This window comes from Eurosta solidaginis, chromosome 4 (assembly GCF_040869045.1).
Source record: "Eurosta solidaginis isolate ZX-2024a chromosome 4, ASM4086904v1, whole genome shotgun sequence".
NCBI classification, from domain to species: Eukaryota; Metazoa; Arthropoda; class Insecta; order Diptera; family Tephritidae; genus Eurosta; species Eurosta solidaginis.
The window spans coordinates 163271752-163289883 of record NC_090322.1 but is presented as its reverse complement, the minus strand read 5'-3'; the positions used below and the strand labels follow the sequence as shown (position 1 = coordinate 163289883).

Here is an 18132-nt window from a genome sequence, read left to right as displayed (position 1 = left end):
ACAATACAATAATTAACTTCATATTTTTGCTCATAGTCCAAAAAATTTCCCACAAACATACCAGAGGAGCTGACATGTTCACTCCAATCACCACATCGTGCCACACGTTCACCGCGATCGCTTCGTTCACTACCACCACCGCCGCCACGATCACGTTCACGATCGGCGCCGCCGCCACCACCGCGATCACTACGATCTCTATCACGATCCCGATCGCGGTCACGGTCTCTTTCGCGATCACGATCAGAGCCACGATCACGTTTACTATCTCTCAAATCGCCGCGATCACGATCACGATCTCTATCGCGATCTGACGATCCTGACCGCTTGTCAGCGGTACTGGAAGAACAAAGCTTGGCTCCGCCGCTTCCTCCCCCACTGCCGCCACCCCGCCGATCCAGCCTATCATGATTGGTACGATGCGATTCAGAATCGCGATCGTTTCCACCACCACTGCCACCACCACGTCTATCGCGTTTATCTAATGGGAATGGAGAAATAAAAAAAAAATCGTCAGATATAAATAGACGATACACATATATACACAGCAAAGTCAGTTTAAAGATCTTTAGCGAGTTGTTTGGGGATTTAGACACATAACTTCAAAACTGAGTAAGCTATTAGGTCACAAATTTGAACAAATCTGGCAAAACAGAGGACGTTTTAAGCAGGGCTGAAAACCGCCTCGAAAATCGAAGCGGTTCGGTTCAGTGGTTCGAACCACTCAGGCAAAACTTGAACCGGTTCGTGAACCGGTTTGCGGCTACCTTTGAACCGCCGAACCGGTTCGGTTCAAGTGGTTCAAACGTTTAATACTAAGTTTTGATAGCATACACAATTTGAAATTTGCTACTTGGGATCTGTGTGCAACCAACCATCGATATGTACCTACTAAGCATACAAATAAAATACAGTTATTGAGATCAAATCCATGTATGTATTTATTTATAAAACTTATCAAAACGGTTTCTTGATTATTATAAAATGTAAGGATCTATCTATCTTTATCTATAACTGTACCTATAGGGAGTATTTACAACGCATATATTCTGCACATAAGAAAGTAGTCGTATTTTTAAGAGAAGAAAAACTATTCAATTAGCTGCTTTCAATATACATATAAAACATACCTACTAAATTTTAAATACGAGATTATTACACAAACTAAAAGATATTCATGAAAATGTAAATGTCTTCTTAGATTTTCTTAGGCATTAAGCTTATAAATGTTAACATACGGTTATGTGAAAAATAATATTGTCTCCCTTTAAAACGGTATTGTTCCAAAATTATGTTTATTTATTAGTTTTTAATAATTCCAATTTAAAATATCGTTCTAACTATAACACAAACTATATACATATATATGTGACCCGGTCTATGAAATGGTGGCTTATGATTCAAAAAAAAAAAAAAAAACAGCTGTTAACAACTGTTTCTCGCAATTTCTATTTTGAGTCATAAGCCACCTTTTCATAGACAAGGTCACATATATACATTCCAAAGCTTACACAAAGCTCCCAACAGTTAATAAAAGTTTCAACAGTTTTCCAGACTTATTAAAAGCTTTCACAAAATGTCTGAGTGTGCAGTTTTGTAGCTCATCTATCTGTAGTGTAATAATAGCTGTGTTTTTTTTACATCTATAGACGTTTACGCTTAAACTTTATATGGACTGGTAAGCATCAAACTTTAAATACACCTCTGAAATTGCTGCGCATAAAATTTGAACTACTAAATTTCAATACCCATTATACCCAGATGTAACTGAAATATGTGTCTATGTTTCACCTCAGCACTAATTCTATGTATCACCTCTAAAATAAAATAATTAAAAAAAAATTTTAAGTTAAACGGTTTTATTGAAAACAATACTTACATGAAGTAATAATAATACTAAAAGCTAGAAAATAAGTAGGTAGGTCCTAGGTACTAGTCATCACACTCCTCATCAATCTAGGGCGTTGATCAGGCAATTAAATAAAGGCGTTGGGCGCGTGTAATTTCTAAAAATGTGAGGCGTAGCATAATTGATTAAGGTTCACTTGGACTTACTTATGACTATCTATTTTATTTTCAAGTTGTTAGTCTTTATTTAATTGTCCATTATTTCTCATTCTATTTAGTTCATTTAGTGACTCATTGTTACAAGGACTCTTTCCTGACAATTTGTTACAATCTAAGTCCTCAATATATAATCCTTCCAAAAACTTTACTCGATTCTGCGCCACGTATGCTTGTCTCTCCTCGAATTCTAAAATATTTTGATGTCACTTCTACCGGACTGTATATAATATTTGTTCCAAATATGAGCCAAATCGGGCATCATAGGTCGCTTTCTATTCATGTATGTATTATGTGTTCCAATAATACTATTTTTGTGAATATCTCGATCCTTGCGCCACCTAGCGGCGATTTATTCTTATTATTGCATTGTCATCGGGTTCTGGACTATATTCCAAGTTTCAAGCTTGTAGCTTATCGGGAAGTTACTTAAATTTCAGTTACAAAATTCGTGCCAGCTAACCAACCAGCCTGTCAAGTTAAGCCAAATAAAACCATTTGAAAATAGTGTGTATCCACTATTCATCGCAACCGATTCAGCTATATGTTATACATTATGCCCACCAGAGGTTTGTGTCTCCGATTTTAGGTACACCCTGTTCTGTAGCTAGTTATTTAACCACTGCCGCTCGATGGGTCTCCTAAACATTATCTATGCGACGATAAGCGTTTTTTTTACGCGCAAACGTAAACGTATACGCGTGTAAAAAAAACACAGCTAATGTGCAAGTTTCAAGAGGGTGTTCGCATTTTTTCCCATACACGCATGCATGAACAAAATTTGTTTTTATATGGAAGATATGGGCAACACCCTCGGGGAAGGATGATGTGCCGGCGTCATCCGAAATGGGGGTTATACAACGAAATATTAGTCAACTATTTGTGTTTTTTGAGTTAATTCACTATATGTCTTTAGTTATAATGACTTTTTAATAAAAATATTTTCAAACTGCTATTTTTATGAACATTCTTTTCTGACACTTGTGTAATCTTTTTAAAATTTACAACAACTTGGCGTGGTGTAGAAGAAATATTTTTTGCTCTTAACATAATTAGCCTTAATGCGTTATTACATAACACAAACGTTTTTAAATTTGGTTTTATTTACTTTAGATAAATCCACTTTATTTGAAATTATATTAAGCGATACAGAAAACAGTTTAAATTATGGTAAGAAAAATCTTCGACTGAAAAAATATGACAAAACATTTTTTTTTCATAAACTTGAATTACATAGATTGCTACAATTTCAACAGCATACTTCGATCCATGTTTTTTCCACCAAAACAATTTTCGGAAGCTCGAAAAACTTATTAAAAACTTTCTTTTCTAGGCTGATATTTCATATTAAAATATTTCCAAGACATGAAAGTAATTTAGTCGTATTGGTTAATATGAAATACATCAAAATTAGAAAAATTCGTTACATTTTTCAATTTGGTAACTTGTTTTTGGTCAAATTGTCATTGTCCCCACAAAAGTCAAGTGGCTAACGTCACACTAAATGTAACTACATCCATTTTTTGTATAATGGTTCGGACTATGTTATAAATGAAAAATTAAAAAGTTCTTTCATATACAAAGTTGTTATGCACGGGGTTTGAACTCATTATGTAAATTTGTTTACTTTTTCACAAGCTTTTGACCACAGGTGCAAACAGTAGATGCTATTACTATCAAAAGTGACAACTCACGGCGTTGCCATCGAGAAAAAATGTATGCACTTTTATCTTAGAGTTGTATTTTCAAGCAAAGTGGTGAATTAAATAAGTTAGGTGATTTTTGTTTAAACTTTATTTTGAACTGAACCGAACCATTTTTTTTGGGTGGTTTTCGGTTCGGTTTTTGGAGTAGAGAAAAAAAAACGGTTCGGTTCGTGGTTCGGTTCATGAACCGGTTCGGTTCGAACCGCTTCGCAGCCCTGGTTTTAAGTTTAGAATCCTTGATTTAAATGAAACCAAATTCTCAAACAGTGCTTTTCCACATGCATTGACGCAACCACATATCGGAGTCAAACTTGAATACTTTATAGTATTACCATGTATGGTAGGTGAAATGGCTGCGACCTTGGTCGCCCAAGTAGCTATTTAAAGCCGTTTTGATGCCATGTAACTCGTCTAAAAACTTACGGAATGTTACGTACAATGTATTGCAACCAGCCAGAGTTGTTGATAAAATTAAGAATATACGTGATTGCTATCACAGATAACCCTCTGAGGTCTTCTAGAAACGGGGTTCCAAAGAACCTTAGTGTTCTACTGTCTCCCTGGCATTTGGATCTTTGCAGCTTCGACAGTACTCGTTATACGGAGTGCCCATCTTTTCCGCATGTGTACCTACTGCCCAATGTCCGGTGCAGACTGCTATCAGTTTGCGTGTGTTAGCCCTGGATTTGTTCAGAAGACTTCTCGTCCTCTTTCCATCATAGTTTGGCCAAATGGATTTTGATATCGCACAGGTGGTGATGTTATTCCACTTTGTTTGTGCTTTCTTCAAGTAGAAACTTTGGATATTCCCCTTGGATACTGCTAAGGGTATGCCTACTTCGACACTAGTTATTTCTTCATGAATGTATAATGTCATTTATTTTAACCAAACTCACCAGTTGAATATTTATCCTTTTTATAAACATCACGATCACGATCCCTCATTTTTTGCATGTAACTAAAACGATCGCTACCACGATGATCACGATCGCGTATATCGTGCGAACCGTGGCCCCTAGACGAAGGTGAATCTATTTCAGGCGATTGTGAACGATATGATCCGCTACTCCCATTATTTATTCCTGTTTGCGATAATCTTTGCGAAACTAAAATTAACAAAACGATATAAAACGAATATCAATATTAATTATTAAATAGTAGGACACGACGCTAATCGAATCCAAATGACACTTCGTTGATTAGTAAAAGAACTAGCTTCAATTGAGCTTACCATTGTTCAACGGACCAGCACCAGCTGGCGACACATCGCGATCCCGATAGTTGGATGATCGATCACGTTCATAATCGCGTTTGGAGCTGTACTTGGAACTCTGCAAGTTAGAAAATGACATATATGTTAAGATATATGCATACATATTTAAAAATATAGTTCAAATGCATAGTATGAGGCGAACAGCCAATAAGAAAACCAGTAAATGATGTGCTGCTGTTTAACCCAGATCTGTTATACATATATTGAATATTGATCAAAAACACGTAAAGGTATCTAAGTTCAGGTGTAACGGAACATTATATATTCAGCGTGAACTTTAATTGTACATTTCATTTCAGATAAATTACTTTTCTACATAACACGTGGCACCGCCCGTTTAAAAAAAATGTCTCCCCATTTCCTCTTACAATAAAACTTGATAAGTGAAATATCATTGATTCAAAACTATTTTTGCTAGTTTTATAGCTTATTATTCTAGTCTACGACCCTTTTAGAAATCTTTTATATAAAATTGGGTGTGGTCTTTAACCGATCTCGCCCATTTTTCTAGAAATATTTCCTGCTATAGGAAAAATCTGTGTACCCAATTTTATTACGATCCGGTAATTTTTCTTCCCGAAACATAGAAAATTGTTTATTAGTCATAAAAGGGAGGGTGCCACGCCCATTTTCTTAAATTTGAAGTTTTTCTTATTTATTGTTATAAATCCACTTGGGAAATGAAATATCATTGATATAAAGCTCTTTTTGCAAAGATGTAGCTTATTTTATTCGTCCACGACCCTTTTAAAAATCTTTTATATAAAAGTGGGCGTGGTCCTTAACCGATTTCGTTAATTTTTCTTCAAAGCGTTCCTTATAGTAAAGGCAACCTCTGCCGAATTTAGTTACGATAGGTTTAACGATTTTTGATTTATGATTAATAGTATTTGTAAAATTGATTTTATCACCAGTGGGCGGTGCCACGCCCGTTTTAAAATTTTTTTCAAATTTTTATCAAGTCTCAATATCTGGGTCCAGATAAGCTCGTGTACCAAATTTGGTGAAGATATCTCAATATTTACTCAAGTTATCGTGTTAACGGACAGACGGACGGATGGACGGACATGGCTCAATCAAATTTTTTTTCGAGACTGATGATTTTGATATATGGAAGTCTATATCTATCTCGATTCCTTTATACCTGTACAACCAACCGTTATCCAATCAAAGTTAATATACTCTGTGTGCAAAGCACGCTGAGTATAATTAAAAAAAATAAAAAAAAAACTGATTAGGCATCTTTTAAATAAATAAATATAAGTGATTGTACCTTTATAAGATTAATAACTGAGTAACTGAACAAAATTCTGAATCAACCAATTCTTTTTTAATTACATAATATTTCGTAACTAGTTCCTTTTGTTTAATGTCATGAATAATATACAATATAATTAATTATTCGTGTTTGCAGATAATGCGATTTTCGAGAAACAAAGTAATTTCTGGTTGTGACTGCTCAGTCTCAGCGATATTTATTCGTAACTGTCATGACTTTTTACTTATAGAAAAGCAGGAGTGGCTTTCCGTAATTCGATATCGAACAAGAACAAGTAATCGTTTTCGCTTTCTATAACACAAAATGTCGACGCGTCGTACCCAACGTTCGATAAAAACTGTTCGATACGTAATTAGCTATCGAATTGCATATTCGTAAATTGAACCTTTATGCTTTTGAGACTATTTAAGAAATTATGAAAAGTTTAAAAAAATACCCTGTTCCCAACAGAAACGATTTTAACAGTTTCAAAAACATTTCTTAACTCTTTGCAATATAAAAACTAAAGTACTCATATGAAGATGCAGAAACCAAGGGGATATCGTCGAGCGTTCGATATCAAACTGAAGTATGTTGTTGTTGTTGTAGCAGTGCTTCACCCCATCCAATAAGTGCGACCGATCACAAATTGTCACAATGTCCTCTAACGGGAGTCCAAGCAAACTTACAGTTTCAGCAGGGGTGGACGATAGTGAGAGGGGTGTTAGAGGCATTGGTTCCACATTACAATTGAAGAGATGGTTGGTGTCATGTGGGGACACATTCAAGCAGGACATACATTTTGTATGTCCGACGCCTGTTTGTGGATATCACTGAGAACCTGCTTGTGCTTTTTTGCTTCATACGGCTATGTTCTCAGGTGCCGTATTTCCTCATAATGCTTCCGGAGATGACCCCTTAAGCTCCTGGGAGGTGTAGCCTCATAAATCAGTTATCTGTTGGGATGCCCAGGTTTCTGGGTATTTAACAGAAACTGTTTGTTCAGCGTTTCTTTTCTCTCCTTATTATTATTATTATTTATTTGTTATTACGGCGTTTTAAGCCTAAAACTTAGATTGTTACAAATTATAAATACATTTTAATAATAAAAGGATTTCTAGCGTTTGGGGTGTCGGAATGCATGAGATTCCGATCAGCACGGGAACTGGTGGTCCCAACGGGCGAGTCTTGGAGTCATATCATTGGGAGGTTGGAAGGACGTGTTCTCAATCCTGCCCTACTCCAAGACGTATGATTACACAGTTTTATTATTTATGCTGTCGGAATGCATTTGATTCTGGTCAATCCAAAAGCTAGCAGCTCAGCAGAATGAGCCACTCTTATCGGACGGTTGGAAAGGACGTGTTTCCAATCCTCCCTGTACCAGCTTTTATGTAAACATAATTAATTATAATATATCATTGTTGTAGGAATATACGTCATTCACATGAACACTCCAACTGTTTGTCTGGGACGATATTTTCAAGAATTCTTTCCTAATTTGATTGCGAGCGATATACGTATTTGACCTGATGCATAAGGTTCCTCTGTGTCTATTTGGATTGCCATGTACGCTCAAGGATCAGTCACATGAAATACAGATACAAAATATTGTATCTTATTGGGAGGGTTTTGCAATATTCTAATAAACTTTTTTTGAAGGTGTTTAAGTTTTCACAATTTTTAACATGATTAGGTAGTTCATTAAAACATTTCAGGCCTTTTTAAAATATATTGTTACGAATATTAGCAAAACTAAGGAGTGCTGCCAGCTCTAAGCCGATCTAAGCAGTGACGTGAATGCACATCAATAATTCAATCATTATGTATCTACATAAACGAATAAATAATTGCGTCTACACATATGTACACATTCCGACGAGCAACATTTACATACAAGGCAGCAAGAGATGAGATGTCACACACCGATGAATTTACTTATACGCTTATGTGTGTGCGGGAGACTGTAAACTACAAACACATGCATATACCTTATCTGAGTTGTCACAAGAGAGAGCAATAATTTGTGCACGTAGTTGTGGCTGGCGATTTTGTAGCCGAAACAACTAGTAACTTCTGGAAATCGAAGAGCCTAGAAGTATGCAGCGTAAACTATAAAAGCGGCGCCAGCGAGTAAGAAGTAATTCAGTTTGATTTGAATTGTCAAGCAGTTACGAGTAAGACGATATCTAGCGAGCAATAGCACTATTATTTTGAAAGTCAGTTTCCTTTAAGATATCAGTTTGGTTATTAAGCTATTCGTTGCACAGTTAGAGTGTTATTGTGAAGTATTTTAATAAAGGCCATTTTTCCGTTATTCAATATTGGAGTTATTTATTCAACAGTTTAGCGATACGAACTTAGCAGAGGGTTGCAAATAAAAGGATTTGCAGCAAATTCGTTACAATTGGTGTCAGAAGAGGAATTGTTGAATAAATTCCAGAAGACAACAAGGATATGGCAAAGCTCAGTGAATTAAAGATCCAGCAACTGAAGAAGGAGTTGGATAACCGTGGATTGAATACAAGCGGCGTTAAACTCGAACTTCAGGCACGGCTACGAGAGGCAATGGAAGCAGAAGGAATTGATGTGGAAGAGTATGCCTTTCACCTTGATGGCGAGGAGACAACAAAAATTGAAGAGAAAAACGAAACATCGCAGACGGTTACCAGCACAGACTTGAACATGATTTTGGCTGCAATATCTGCTCAAACATCCACAGTAGCATCAATGTCGTCACAAATGTCATCACAACTGGAAGAGCAGAAGACATATATGGCATCACAATTGGAAGAACAGAAAACGTATATGTCATCTCAACTGGAATCGCAGGAGAACCGTATAACATCGAAGATTGAAGCACAAGAAACACGTATTTCAGAAATGTCGACACAAATTTCTTCACAACTGGAATCGCAGGAAACCCGTATAACATCAAAGATTGAAGAACAAGAGGAGCGCTTATCATTGCAGGTGGCACAAATGTCTTCACAGTTAGAAGCACAGGAAGCAAGGGTAACATCAAAGCTGGAAGCGCAGGATGCAAAAATCGCTCAATTTCAGGCAGAAGTCGATGATTTGAAGGGTCGTATGGAGCAGTTACAATTAAATCGTCCAGCAGTTTCAGCGAGTAATCCAAAGGTAAAAACACCATCCTTTGACGGTTCTGTTCCTTTCCAGGTCTTTAAGCTACAGTTTGAGAAGACCGCAGCAGTGAACAACTGGAATGTGGAAGATAAAGTTGCTGCACTGTTCGTGGCATTGAAGGGGCCAGCAGCGGAAATATTACAGACGATTCCCGAAGGAGAGCGGAACAATTATGAAGCATTGATGGCTGCTATAGAACGACGTTATGGAAGCGAGCATAGGAAACAGATATTCCAAATTGAGTTGCAAAACCGCTACCAAAAAGCAAATGAGACATTGCAGGAGTTTGCTTCAGATGTTGAAAGGTTGGCTCATCTCGCAAATGCAGACGCACCCGTGGAATACACCGAGAGGGTAAAAATCCAGAGTTTTATAAATGGCATACGAGACGTCGAAACAAAGCGAGCTACATACGCAAACCCAAAGCCAACATTCGCAGAAACGGTGTCACAAGCTCTGATTCAAGAAACAGCGTCGCTTCTGTGTAAGCCAGTTTTCAAAGCACGCCGTGTGGAAGTAGAAAGGCCAGAGTGGGTAGACGCAATATTGGAGGCACTGAAAGGATCGCAAAAGCGAAGTGAAAAAGTTATCAAATGCTTCAAATGCGGGAAGTCCGGTCACATAGCACGTCATTGCGATCTTGGTCTTAATAGTTCCAACAATGTGGGTGGCCGTAAACGCAAAGCTGGAGGAGATGAGCAAGAGCGAGTAAGAGGTAGAGAGCTAGATCCAGCTATTGAATGCCCTGTGATATCTGTGTCGCAAATTGGAAGGAAATCAAGCAGTCTTACCGTCAGAGGGAATGTGGATGGCAAAGAACGAATACTGACTGTAGATACGGGCGCATCTCATTCCTTGATCCGATCTGACTTGGTCAACAGGAGAGTAAAACCGTTACCTGGAGCAAAGTTGCGTACGGTCACTGGCGAGTATAACCAAGTTCAGGGAGAAGTGATATGTGAAGTATTGATTGGGAAGGTCATGGTCCTACACAAATTTGTTGTGGCGGAGATTGTTGATGAAGTTATATTGGGAGTAGATTTCTTGGTTGACCATGACATCAAGATCGATATGCAGAGAAGGGTGATGCGTTATGAGAACCAAGATGTGCCACTTAACTTTAATTTGGAAAAAGGGTTCAGCAGTAAGCGAGTGCTGGTCGAGGAGATTCGACAGAGACCACGAAAGTCAAGGAAAGTAGATCGAGCAAAGGTTGATGGATCGCATGTGCCAAATAAAGCGAAATTAAAAGTACCTGCGAGGAAAAGACCGGCATCAACAAACCCTAATGGACGCACTAAATTCACTGAAAGAATTTTTCAGAAAGAATGCAAGGATGATTTCAAGCCAGCGCGCACTTTTGTTGGGAAACGTCGGAACGATACTGAGTATGTGAAGCCAATCCGTCAAGAACAAGCTCTACAAAGTAGTTCTTCATTGGCCAAGCAACAGAGTGCGAGAGAACGATCCAGAATAATGAGTAGTAAGATGGAACACAGGTACGACAGGGAAAATAATTCGGAAGGTTTCCGGAATGGAGATTTGGTACTGTTATACAACCCTCACCGGCGGAAAGTTGTTCCATCCAAATTTCGGTGCAGTTGGGAAGGCCCGTACAAGATTGTGAAGAAGGTCAGTGATACCATCTACCGCATACAAAGCATTGAGAAACCACGGAGTAGAAGAGTGGTACATTTGGCGATGCTAGCAGCGTTTAGATCGAGAGATTTGTCTGATCGGGACGATCAGACTTAGGTGGAGGGCAGTGTTACGAATATTAGCAAAACTAAGGAGTGCTGCCAGCTCTAAGCCGATCTAAGCAGTGACGTGAATGCACATCAATAATTCAATCATTATGTATCTACATAAACGAATAAATAATTGCGTCTACACATATGTACACATTCCGACGAGCAACATTTACATACAAGGCAGCAAGAGATGAGATGTCACACACCGATGAATTTACTTATACGCTTATGTGTGTGCGGGAGACTGTAAACTACAAACACATGCATATACCTTATCTGAGTTGTCACAAGAGAGAGCAATAATTTGTGCACGTAGTTGTGGCTGGCGATTTTGTAGCCGAAACAACTAGTAACTTCTGGAAATCGAAGAGCCTAGAAGTATGCAGCGTAAACTATAAAAGCGGCGCCAGCGAGTAAGAAGTAATTCAGTTTGATTTGAATTGTCAAGCAGTTACGAGTAAGACGATATCTAGCGAGCAATAGCACTATTATTTTGAAAGTCAGTTTCCTTTAAGATATCAGTTTGGTTATTAAGCTATTCGTTGCACAGTTAGAGTGTTATTGTGAAGTATTTTAATAAAGGCCATTTTTCCGTTATTCAATATTGGAGTTATTTATTCAACAGTTTAGCGATACGAACTTAGCAGAGGGTTGCAAATAAAAGGATTTGCAGCAAATTCGTTACAATATTTTGCTTGTCCATTTCTGTTTTGAGAAGAGGTAATCTAAAATTATTATTTTCCCTGATTATGTAAGAATGGGTTTCATTCACATAAACAAGTTTTTCACTTAGGTAGGCTGGTAATTTACAATGCTGGATATAAAATACAAATTTCATAATATGGTAAAATATCAACTGTTTCACACTCAGCCAGTTTAGTGCATCAAGCATACTCTTTATGGAAGAGTCGTACCTCACTTTCAATATAAATCTCATAGCTTTGTTTTGCATAATTTGTAACCTGTCTACTTGTGTTTCATTGGCAATAAAGAATATTGTAGGGCAATATAAGAAGTGCGGTTCTATGATGTATCTATAAACTTTCAACTTATATTTCTTCCTAATAAGTTTACACGATCTCTTCCAAAATCCAATTTTTTTGCCCATTTTGGCAACACTATAATCAATATGATCCGTAAACCTCAGTTTCTTGTTAATCAGGATCCCTAAGTACTTAAATATTTTGACATCTTTAATGCTCGTATTCATTATTTTTATATCTAAATTAAGTGATTCACTATTGGTCGTCCTAGATAAAACCATGAACTTAGTTTTGTTAACGTTAAGCTTGAGTTTATTAATGCAAAGCCATCTATACAATGACTCCAAATCTTCTGGCATTTTGCTCCTTGCTATTGAAATGTCCGTTTCATTTACTTCAAGTAGCGCATCATTTGCAAACAACCTGACTTTACTATATTTCAGTGCTGATGATATATCGTTTATGTAAATGTTGAACAGGATTGGTGCTAATACCGACCCTTGTGGTAAACCTATGTCCACTTGTTCCTCGGATGAGACTACTGACTCGATGGTTGTTCTTTGTTTCCGGTCTGATAAGAAGCTTCTAAACCACTTCAATTCATTTTCCCCAATACCAATTTTTTGTAGTTTATCGAGCATTATATTCCTATCAATTGTTTCGAACGCTCTTTTCAGGTCAATGAAAACTGCTACTATATGTTTTTTTAGGCTCAGCTCTTCCTTCCAGCTAGATATGACGTAATTTAACGCCGTCTCGCAAGACTGCATTTCTAGGAAACCGGATTGTTCCTTTAAAGGATTTTATTACTTTCTAAGTAATTAAGCAGTTGATTTTTTATTACAATTTCCAGAATTTTGTTCGGCAATGTATTTATCGGCCTTAGTTCTTCTGCCATTATTGAATCTTTTACTTTCCTAATTGGTACTATTGTCGAAATTTTCCACATGTCTGGCACTATTCCAGTAGTCATGGATTTGTTTATAGCGGTTGCATAGAAGAAACCCATGTACGATACCGAATCTTTAATTACGCCTTCTGAAAGTAAATTCAACCCCCCCCCCCCCCCCCCCAGTGTTATTTTTGAACCTTTTTGCTACACGTATAACATCCTCAAACGTAATTTCTTCGAATTTTAAACATGGCCTAGTAGTAAATTGGAAGTCGTTCTGACTCTGAACAACTTCAATTTCCCTGTTTATATCAACAATGCTATCTATAAAGAAGGAGTTCAATGCTTCAGCAATATCGCGAGGTGTATCATATGTCACACCTTTTACGATCACCGTCAAGATCTTTTCTTGTGGCCCCGTTAAGTTTACAGCATGCTTAAGATGCTTCCACATTAGCCTGCTATCTGAACAATTGATATCAATATTATTCTCCATGTATTTAATCTTTTTAAATTTGATTAGTTGTTTGTAGTACTTCGCGACAATGTTATATTCGGTATAGTCACCCGTTGCTCTAGCTTGTGAGTGCAACCGGTGTTTTAGTTTATTCAATTCTGTCAATTCTTGGTCATACCATTTTTTTCTTAACTTTACCGTACTGTTTTTTTCAAACGTTAGTACTCCCATACAATCTAGTAAACAAGTATTTATATAGTTGACCATGTCGTTGACATTCATGCTTCTAATTAAACTGAGATCGCAATTCCTCAGTAGAATCGTCAAGTTATTGGCCGAATAATTCTCCCAGGATGTTGATGAAATGACTCTTCGTAACGGGTTTGAATTACTTACTTTTATAGCAAATGAAATAGTTTCGTGATCGGATATTCTGTGGTCTTCAAGATTTACAGCGTTTGCATATAATATATCTATTTTTGTTTGAGAAGTTTCCGCGACTCTTGTATTGAAATTTATTTTTTGTTTCGTTGCGCTACGTGCACAAATTTCATTCAGTTTGTAGCTACTCGACGAGTTAATATTTAAGTTTATATTGAAATCTCCAACTAGAAGGGAATTCGTACCTGATTCTAATACTTCTGATAAGATACTCTACGTGATTTAAAAATTCACTGTCACTAGAACTTGGGGAATGGTACAACACACCTATTTGCCACTTAATGTCCACTTGCTTTAATTTTAGCATAGCACACCATACATTTCTATCAATTGATCGATTAAACCTGATTTTGTACTTTATTTCCTTTTTCAGTAATAAAACGACCCCTCCCGTATGTCTACTATGAGAGTCGCAGCGAATTAATGTATACGGTGCAATATTAATTTCAGAATCAAGAATACCTGAAGTTATACGTGTTTCTGAGCATAAAACAATGTCCGGATCCACTTCTTCTATCATTTTTTCGAGCTCTGCTTTATTTGCTAACAAACTACAAATATTCAAGTAGACACATTTCAAATCACCAACATTTATTACTGGGCTTGTACGTCTTGGTTGCTAAAAACCAACTCGTTGTTTTTCCAGTTTAAGCTTCCTTTGATAAACTGGGCAGTCATGGCTCATTATGTTATGGTCTATATTGAGCTTAAAACCTAACTGATTATTGGCATCTACGCAATTACCACATTTATTAATGGGCATGCTCTCCTTCAGTTTTCTGCCCCATGTTCTCCCAGATATTTACTACATCTCTGGTTCAGAGTGCAATTGGCAGCTATGTGGTTAAACCCTAAACATTTGTAGCACCTTTTTACAGTTTGACCGTCATAAACTGGGCAGCGATCCCATCCAACATTAATTTTTTTATGTCTCAGGATGGCCTCATAATATTTATGCTCTATTTCCATAACTGCATTAATATGTTGTCCTCCGTTTTCTTTTTTAGCGCGTTTAATTGTAATACATTTCATTTTAGCTTCCCTCAGTGTATCATTCTGCGCAAGGATCCGGCTAACTATTTCGCTCTCGGTATGCTCTGCACTAATATTAGCTACCACAACTCTAGGAAAATACACTATTGGCTCAGCTATATTATACACATTTTTATCCAACTTTTCTGTTAGCGTATCTCTAATTTTGTCCTTGTCGCCTGCTGTATAAGCGCTTATAATTATCGTGCCATTATTTTTGTTTTAATGGGGAGTACTCTCGCCTCATTGTGTAGGTGGTGTTCTGGGGGCATAAGGAGACAGCTCGTAGTGGTTCTGAGGGCAGTATTTTGGCAGGCCTGCATTTTCTTCAAGTGAGTAACCTTTAGGCTTGGCGGCCATATCGAGGACACGTAGCATGCAATCGGCCAGCCAATTGCTTTGTAAGTGGTAATGAGCGTTTCTTTGCCTTTAGCCCAAGTGCTGCCGGCAAGAAATTTGAGGATTTTATTACGGCTTTGGATTTTAGGAACAATTGCGGTTGCATGCTCTCGAAAATGTAATCCTGATCGAACGTCAGACCAAAAATTTGTGGGTGTAAGACAGTCGATAGCGTAATGCCATCAACGTGGATGTTCAATATGGTCGACATATGTTGTAAATAAGGTCGCCGATGATTTGGTCGGTGACAATGTCAGGTTTCGCGAGGCGAAAAAAACTGGAGTTATCAGGGAGATACCTGTTTATTTTATTACAAAGCTCATCGATGTGTAGTCCTGGGCCTGTGGCAATTATTGTGCAGTCATCAGCGTAGGAACCGATAGTTACTCCTTCTGGCGGTGAAGGTAGGTAGGACACCACCCCGTGGTACCCCTTGTTTAATACTGCTGGGTTTAGATGTTATGTTCCTGAATTGCACCGATGCTTGCCGACCAGAGAGATAATTTGCGGTCCACCTTTTGAGACTTGGGGGAAGGGAGGACCCTTCCAGGTCTTGTAGTAACGTGCCGTGGTTGACCGTATCAAAAGCTTTTGACAGGTCTAGCGCAACGAATAATGTCCTATGGTGGGGTTTTTAATTCAACCCGCAATAATTTGCGTTTTAAAGGCGTTTAGCGCGGCGGTAGTGCTATGTAGTTTTCGAAAGCCATGCCGATGATTGGCAAGACGCAAATTTGCAGTTAAATAGAAATTGAAGTATCTAGCCGACGAGTGCCGACTATCGAATTAAGGAAATACACCCTAGCACTACTTAAATTTATCATCGACGTATGCCAAAAATCAAAATCACATACCAGGCCGATTTGTGCAGTGGTGGCGTGCTAGCCTGCCTGAAAGTTCAGGCTTCAAGGTCCGGGAAAAATTTGTCAAAATGTTTAGGAAAGGATTTTTCAATTAGAAAAAAAATCTGGCAGAGGTATCTCACGGCAGTGGTCCAAAAAACGCTCCAAGTGTATTTCTCCCATGAAAAGTTTATAAGCGAAAATACATCTGCTTGCAGGTGCCGTTCGGAGGCGGCATAAAACATGTACAGAGGTCCCTTACCCGCCAATGCGAAGCTCGGCGTTAAGCTTTCGTCATAGAAACAATGAATCTGTCATTTGTTCCGCGTCTAAGTAGCAGTAGACGGCGCTGTAACCTGCTTCAGTTGATCGGTATTGCCTAGAAGGTTCAATGTGGTCATATTAAATCGCTCTCGAAATGGTTGGGCTTGTACCTTAATGGTGCTTTTTACCGGAACTTACCGGGCCCATATCCGAAAAAGGACCATCAACATCGATAACAATACCCAAAACCAGGGAGAAAGGCCTAGACAGTGATAGAGGCACTACAATTTACACAGTCAGCTCAAAAATGAAAAAGGGAACTGGAGCTGAAATGTGCTCAAAGAATCCAAGGTAAATCAATCGCCAATCTATGCCATAGAGAGAGCAGCCGCATTACTCCATTATAGTACGGTCCCAGACATTAATGTTGCGATCTTTGTCGCCAGGCCACCTTAAAGGCATTGGAATCCAACATGATAAGGTCGGATATCGTGTGGAAGTGTCGAGCCTCGTTGACACTTAAATATCTCCCGTTGCTGGGCCCCGGGTATAGCGATATTGAAGGGAATGGATTTGCAGATGAGATGGCCAGGAAATGTTCCGAAATGGTCATAAGCGAGACGGAAACTCCGTACGACTACCACAGGGTTATCTGCTGAAGAAAATAGAGGAATATGAGATTATGCAACGGACTCCCTGGGGACCAAACGGAATATGTGCGAGGTCTCAAGGTCCTTACAACCCTCCTAAACAAATCTATAGTGAGAGTTCTTACGGGTGTCATCACAGGTCATTGCGCTATTACACCAATACTCCGAAAATGGCGCATACCAACAAGCTCCGTCTGGGGAAGCTGCCAGGATGAGGACTGGCGATGTTCTGGACTGCAAACAAGGGGAGTCAGATTTCTGGGCTATCGACAGCCTGGCAGAGTTTAAGAAGGCGGATCTTTCACTCCTACTTACATAGGTTCATCAGACAAAGCAATTGGTTCGTTGAGGATTATGAAGAAGTAATTTGGTTGGAAAAGTGTGCCGCCAACCGGCACTTACTGAGGGCACTCACAATGGACAAAAAATACCTTCGAGTGGAAGTTGCGAAAATTCCCCTGCACGCCTCCTTAACCTAACCTAACCTAACCTACAGGAGAAGTAGAAAACATTTTTTTACATTTATTACATGTACTGTAATGCTATGTAATTTGGAGCATAGATCATATGTGAAAATTTCGAGTAGAAGCGGAAAAGATTACCTTAGAAAGACTACACAACTGCAAAATTGCCGGAACATGTCGAAGACTTAACGGTAGAAAATACCGTGCTCCACCGAAAATAAATAGAAGCGGACCTTAGTTTCTGCAACTTTTGTAAGAAGCTATGGCACAACAGGAGAACAACTAGGATCCGATTTATTCAGGGGTTGCTTCCCGTAATTCGATATCGAACAATAACGAGTATGAAATGATCGGTTTCGCACTCCATAACACACAATGTCGACGCTATCGAATTGCATATTCGTAATTTGACCATTTTTGCTCTTGAAATTATTAAACAAATTATTTTTATTTATTTTGTTGCTTCAAACACATTTCTGAACTCTTTTTGAACTAAAGTGCTCATGTCA

At 38.2% G+C, this 18132-nt stretch overlaps 1 protein-coding gene across 3 annotated transcripts in view; it reads right to left on the bottom strand.

The window, feature by feature from the left end:
- The window catches only part of wcy (WW domain-containing adapter protein with coiled-coil wacky), an 81073-nt gene that overhangs the window by 12668 nt on the left and 50273 nt on the right, over positions 1 to 18132 (bottom strand). For all 3 annotated transcript variants that reach the window (XM_067783608.1, XM_067783609.1, XM_067783607.1), the window contains 3 exons: positions 5002 to 5101; positions 4667 to 4876; positions 62 to 481 (listed from right to left, as the gene is read on the bottom strand). In XM_067783608.1, the coding sequence (XP_067639709.1) occupies positions 62 to 481; positions 4667 to 4876; positions 5002 to 5101 (730 nt within the window). The remainder of the gene's footprint in view (positions 1 to 61; positions 482 to 4666; positions 4877 to 5001; positions 5102 to 18132) is intronic.